This window comes from Montipora capricornis, chromosome 12, assembly GCF_036669925.1.
Source record: "Montipora capricornis isolate CH-2021 chromosome 12, ASM3666992v2, whole genome shotgun sequence".
NCBI classification, from domain to species: domain Eukaryota; kingdom Metazoa; phylum Cnidaria; class Anthozoa; order Scleractinia; family Acroporidae; genus Montipora; species Montipora capricornis.
In genome coordinates, this window is record NC_090894.1 from 3223669 (window position 1) to 3229481 (window position 5813).

General features: G+C 41.2%; 1 protein-coding gene across 2 annotated transcripts in view; it reads left to right on the plus strand.

Annotated features, from left to right (window-relative positions):
- Nucleotides 1-4961, plus strand: part of LOC138026446 (uncharacterized) — a 14094-nt gene extending 9133 nt beyond the window's left edge. Inside the window, exons 4-6 of one of the 2 annotated variants that reach the window (XM_068873810.1) lie at nt 1961-1994; nt 3650-3776; nt 4013-4933. In XM_068873810.1, coding sequence (XP_068729911.1) covers nt 1961-1994; nt 3650-3776; nt 4013-4540 — 689 coding nt within the window. In that variant the 3' untranslated portion in view covers nt 4541-4933. Of the gene's footprint in view, nt 1-1960; nt 1995-3649; nt 3777-4012 lie in introns of both variants that reach the window. The other variant, XM_068873811.1, reaches the window with a different exon arrangement.
- The last annotated feature ends 852 nt before the right edge of the window (nt 4962-5813 follow it).

Here is a 5813-nt window from a genome sequence, read left to right on the forward strand (position 1 = left end):
TATATTAAAAGCAAGGTTGCACACCGAGAACTAAAAGCTAAAAACGGGAAGAATTTGCCATTAAAAAGCTCCGCTGAAAGCGATTTGTCTTACAAAGAGGGACATTGAAAGTCCTCTTTTTCCTGAGAGTTACTTGGCATTCATTCTTTGGCGGCAGTAAGTGATGGAGCCTGTGGTTGGGGTCTTGAAGGATCTTATCGAAGAGGCGCGTGGTGAGTTCCTCTCTTCGAGCGCTTAATAGCGGCAGCTCCAGGGCGACGCACGCCTCGGAATAGCTCAAGGTGGGATAGATGATACGAAAGGCGCGTTTTTGAAGCCTTTCCAGTTCATCTGATAGGTATATGGGAAGGCTATTATGAAAGGTCTCGCAGGCGTATTCGGCGACCGGCCGAATGCATGTGGTGTAGAAACATACAAGTTCGAGCGGGTCGAGGCCCGCTCGTTTTAACTGCCTCAGCAAGTACAGTCTGGACGCTACCTTCTTAACTATCTCAGCAACATGCGCATTCCATTTCAAATCGTCAGAGATGAAGAGACCCAAAAGTTTGGCACTCTTAACAACTTCGATGTTCTTATTATTGATGACGACAGGTGGAAATGAACGCTTAGATCTAGCAAAACAAATCTGCAACTCTTTACATTTTGCTTCGTTCAGCTGGAACCGATCTGCCTGAGCTGCCCCAACTAAATTATCTACAGCTATTTGGATCTGACTACAATCACTCTTGTGGGTTGTTTCACTTATGGTGGTGTCGTCGACATATTTCCATAGATCAACGCCTTCGACGTGGAGGTCGTTGATCATCACCACAAAGAGCCAGGGACCAAGCTTAGTCCCTTGTGGTACGCCGGCAGGGACTCTACCCCACTCTGAGAAGCAGTCTTGAGAGAGCTTGACTCTTTGGTGCCGATCAGTGAGGAAATCTTCAATCCAGAGACGAACCCACTCAGGCATGTCAAAGTTCTTAAGCTTCTCCAATAGAATGCGGTGATCAATCACCACATGCGGTGATCAATTGTGTCGGCTACGTGTAATTACTTCGAGTTTTGATTGGTTTACTGAATTGTCTCCGTTCTTTTTGATTGGCCAAAGTAATTACTGTCGTTTTGGTTTTACGACACTCGATTGAAAGTCGCTGTATCTAACATGAAATATCCCATTTACTCTGAACATTTTTGGTTCTACCTGTTTGAAGCAATATTTAAGGGCTCGGGTTAGCGGTGCATTTAGGACAGGGCAAATGCAACGAGCTGTTGATCTTTCTTTAACTGAGCAGATTTAAGGGGATACTGGTGATGTTTATTGGCTTTATTATATCTCTCAGATAGTACGCGCGCTGTGACTGGCTAAATTAGCGGGCCGTATTCTGCAGTAAAAAATTCGATAAGACATTATCTAGCAAGTTTTTCATGTCGTTTCTGCTACATAAACTTGTAAACCGTTTGAATCTTGCAAGCAGCTATTTCAAACAGCCAAGAAGATTTATTTTTTCGGATTTTGACACAGCAATCTTTCTGGCGGTCGAACCTTCCGCTTGACTTTAACTAATATCCTTGCCCGCACGCCGGATTAACTTCAGAGATATAATAAATAACTTGCTAACCTCATTTTCTCGGTCCGTTTTTTCCCCGTTGATTTATGAACGGGAAAAAAACCTATATTAACTTTTTTTTGTCAGTGCTTATAGCAGCTTGTTCGTGGAAAAAGAAAGTTGTGCGACGCAAAATGCTTTCTCAAAATGATTACGTCTTTACAGGAATAAAATAATGGAAAGCCCTTTGGTGTATTTTGTTGTTTCAAACTTCTTGTAACAGCACCAGCTCTTGATTTTAAAGTAAGAAGTTAACTTGAAATTCAGAGATTTTGCTTGAATGTTCTAATTTTTTTCATTAATAACGTTGTTATTGTCTCTAATGTAAGCATCTCTTGGAGGCGTAACTACTTACTCTTCTCTTTTAGCAAAGTCTTGCAAGGCCCTGAACGACTTTACCAGGCAAGTTGCCAGCATTTTAACGTCACCTTGGTTTTTGAGGCCCCTCTAGGGGGAGGTCCCTTGTTCCCTTAAAGTTCGCTTTTGTTCCCGAATCAAACTTGTTCTTAGCTTTTTGTTCCCTGAAATGGTTTATTTTGTTTTTGTTCCCCAGTTCGAATTATCCATGTTCACTTCTTCCCCAAAATCCCTTGGAGGGCCTCTTTACTTATACGAAAGTCTAAACAGCGATACTTCAGCTATGTTGAATTCCGTTTAAAAATGTGGTAGGCTTTTGTTTTGAGAACCTGGTTAGTTAACTCTTTGACTTTTTTTCCCATCATACACATATTGGTTTGTAGGTAGGTAAAGTCTGCTACGAGCCAAGAAGGCCCATCAGGCCGGCGCTTATCTCCGGTTTTTGTAGCATGAAGCGACAAGGAGTATTTCTACTCCCCCCTGGATGGGATGCTAGTCCATCGCAGGGTTACCCCCAGCATTTTCGCCGGTACCCATTTATACACCTGGGTGGAGAGAGGCACCGTGAGAGTAAAGTGTCTTGCCCAAGAACACAACACAATGTCCCCGGCCAGGACCCGAACCCGGACAACTCGATCCGGAATCGAGCACACTAACCATGAGGCCACCACACCTTCCACACATATTAATCACATATTAATCACAAGTTAACAGTAAAACAGAATGCAATGCAATGCAATGCAATGCAATGCAATGCAATACAATACAATACATATAGCTTATTACATGTTAAGAGCCTGATATCGTTTTTAATCACGAGTTTTTAATACCATATCGCAAACGAGCGAGTCTTCGAGCGAGTGAGCAATATGGTATTTAAAAAACGAGTGAATAAAAATGATATCTGGCTTTTAACATGTGATAAGTTCTTTATTACATATTGCATGCTTGAAAAATTCAAGCCACCAAGTTGAAGTACACGAAAGTTGCATTTAATATTAGTGTATGAATGTAAATACTTACTTATTTAACGAGGGTAGCACATTAACCTTAAACAGTAGGAGTAACAAAATATAATTTAAAGTAAAAATAGCAAAATAGAATAACAAAGACAAAGAACAATTTACCAAGAAGAATGACAGACATAATGCATAAGAAAAATGTACAAAATGAATGTAAATATTAATAATGTATATAAAAATGTAAAAAACTCAATCGCAATTATTAAAACGTGCAGCGAAAGTGAAGGAAAAATCGACATCGGAAACAACAGGGAGGCTATTAATTTGTCCTTCCTTGTGCTTGTACATGTTCATTGCCGTGACTTTAACATCTTCAGTTCCCACGGCCTGCTCCCGTCTGACCTTGTAGCTCAGTCGGTAGAGCAGCGGTGTTCTAACCCGAAGGTCGTGGGTTTAATTCCCACCCTGGTCAGAGTTTTTCTCTGTCCTTGTGTGAGCCTATTTCCATGAGTAGGGCTAACGCTCACATATGGTTCACATAGGGTAGAAACTTAGCACTTCACATTACACTCTAATCACTCCCAGTTATTTCTATTAATTAAACAACAGAGTTCCTCCAGTAGCATTAGTAGTTTGTAGTTGAAATTCGGCTGCAGAAGATAAAATGGCCTGAGTAGCAGGGCCTAAAAACGAGTTTAGAGTCATGAGTGAACCTTAAACTGTTCTTTGTATCCACAGCTTAAACGAGAGCAAGGTTGTTTCACTCCTCTTGGACTCTAAACCAACTTCCGTTTTTTGTCACATGGGTGATTTTGGATGCGGAACAGGTGGATGGACACCAGTCATGAAAACTGATGGAAACAAGGTATCTTGTCAAATTCCCAATGTTATGTTTCGTTAACTTTAAGCAAAACGTTATTTTTTTTGCCAATCTTGAAATTCTTACGCGAGATCGAAGGGTACAAAAATAGAATTTACTCAACAATGTTTTTCTGGGAAGTAAGCTCCCTGTAGCTGCTTTACAACAGTGGGTCCACATACGGCGACAAAAATCCATTGAAATGTCTTATCTTATCTGGTACTACTTTCAATTCTTAACAGCTCACATTTCACTATGATTCGAATATGTGGAGCAACAAGGAAATCTTTAACCTTGATGGAGGGAAGACTGGGTTCGACTCAAACGAAACAAAATTGCCGAGTTATTGGGACACACCCTTCACCAAGATTTGTCTCGGTATGAAAGTCAATGGCGAACAAGATATAAATTTTGTGGTTATAAACAAGAGCGCCAAGTCCCTTTTTTCGCTTATTTCCGATGGACGACGCAGACACACATCACTTGGTCTTGCCACGTGGAAGAAGCTGATTGGTGAACAGGCCTCGTTGCAAACCGTCTGCATGATTGAAGGTTTCAATGTTCAGGGTAGCGTCGATGGCTTTTCAAGAGTAAGAATTGGTATAGTTGGGGACCAGTTTAAGCCCTGCGTTAGGTGTGATTCAAGAATCGGCTTCGGCACTGGAGGAGAAATTCTCGACAACAACACTTGTGGAAACTTTGCTGCTGATTACAAGCCCGACAATGGTAATAAGACCCTCAAGGCAATGGGGTACATTTTAGTTCAGTAAGGTGTCACTGACGTCTCAGGGGAGCTCTTTTAGAAAACACGTTAACTTTGAACAGAAACATTGCTATCTCATTAATCCTTATTGATTGATGTTATCTCATTTACCATCGGTATATGCAGTACCATTTGTAATTGGGCATGCTTATAAAGAGATTATCAGTTGACTGTCACTTTTATGCCATGAAAAGCTCCTTTCGATCATTCTGTAATCTTTAAAGGATCTTATAGGCCTTTGTATGAAATTAGCAGTAGCTTATGACTCTTTAAAATGGCAGAACTTCTTAGACTGATAGATTGTAAAGATGAGATGATGCAAAGTTGACACAACGACGATTGTTGTTCGTGTCAAACTATGCGCCTGACATTGTTTCTTTTTAAAGTCGCATTTATTATGTTGCTTGGTCAATAAACCTCTAAAAACGTTCACAGTTGTGCCGTCTTGATCACTACCACCATTGCCAGTGACGATGTGATGATGATGATGATCATGATGATGATGATGCTTGTCACAATAAAAACGGTGATGACAAATTTAGGGTTTTCAGTTGAGGCCGGGGCCGGACGTTTCATCCGGTGGTTTCCCATCCCATGTCCGGTACTTTGATGCCAATATTTCAGGGGTTTGTTTTATTTTTTATTGTAATTATGATTTTTTTACTTACTTTATAAAGCGAATTTGAGTGAGTCCAGCCTTGCCTGGGAAACTGAGTCTTGGTTCCAGAAACACTGGAAACAGCGTTTCTGAGTGCTCTATTTCAAAACTTTTCTAGGGGAGCGTGCACCCAGAGCCCCGCTGGGTAGCTCGCGTTTTCGGCGCTCCCAAGGCGCCTTGCGGCGCCAAAAATTGTTATGTCCGGTGCTTTCCGCTACTTTACAAAACTTTCGAAAACCCTGGTGACAATCAGTCATAATTTTTTGCCAAAATTCTTTGGCGTCGTGGTCTTTAAGAAGGTGTAAACACAAAAAATAACCCTTCTCTAAGAAGAAACCAAAGACGGCAAAGTAGAGAACCAACAAACTCAATTAATTTGTGATGCCAAGGCCAAGCACACCTTGGTGGAAGACCAGCTTTCTTTTTCCTGTTTTTCCAAAACAATTCTCTCCCTTTCTTGAACAGGCTCCTTTCGTCCCCAGGATCTTCTCGGCTTTCCACGCAAGCCTCCATGTTGAAGACCCTGGGAACGAGGTTGCTCTGCAGATATTCTCTTTGAATCAAAACTGTAACAAGATTTCAAACTTAAATAGTCTTGTCACAGTTGTTTGCCTATGCAGCC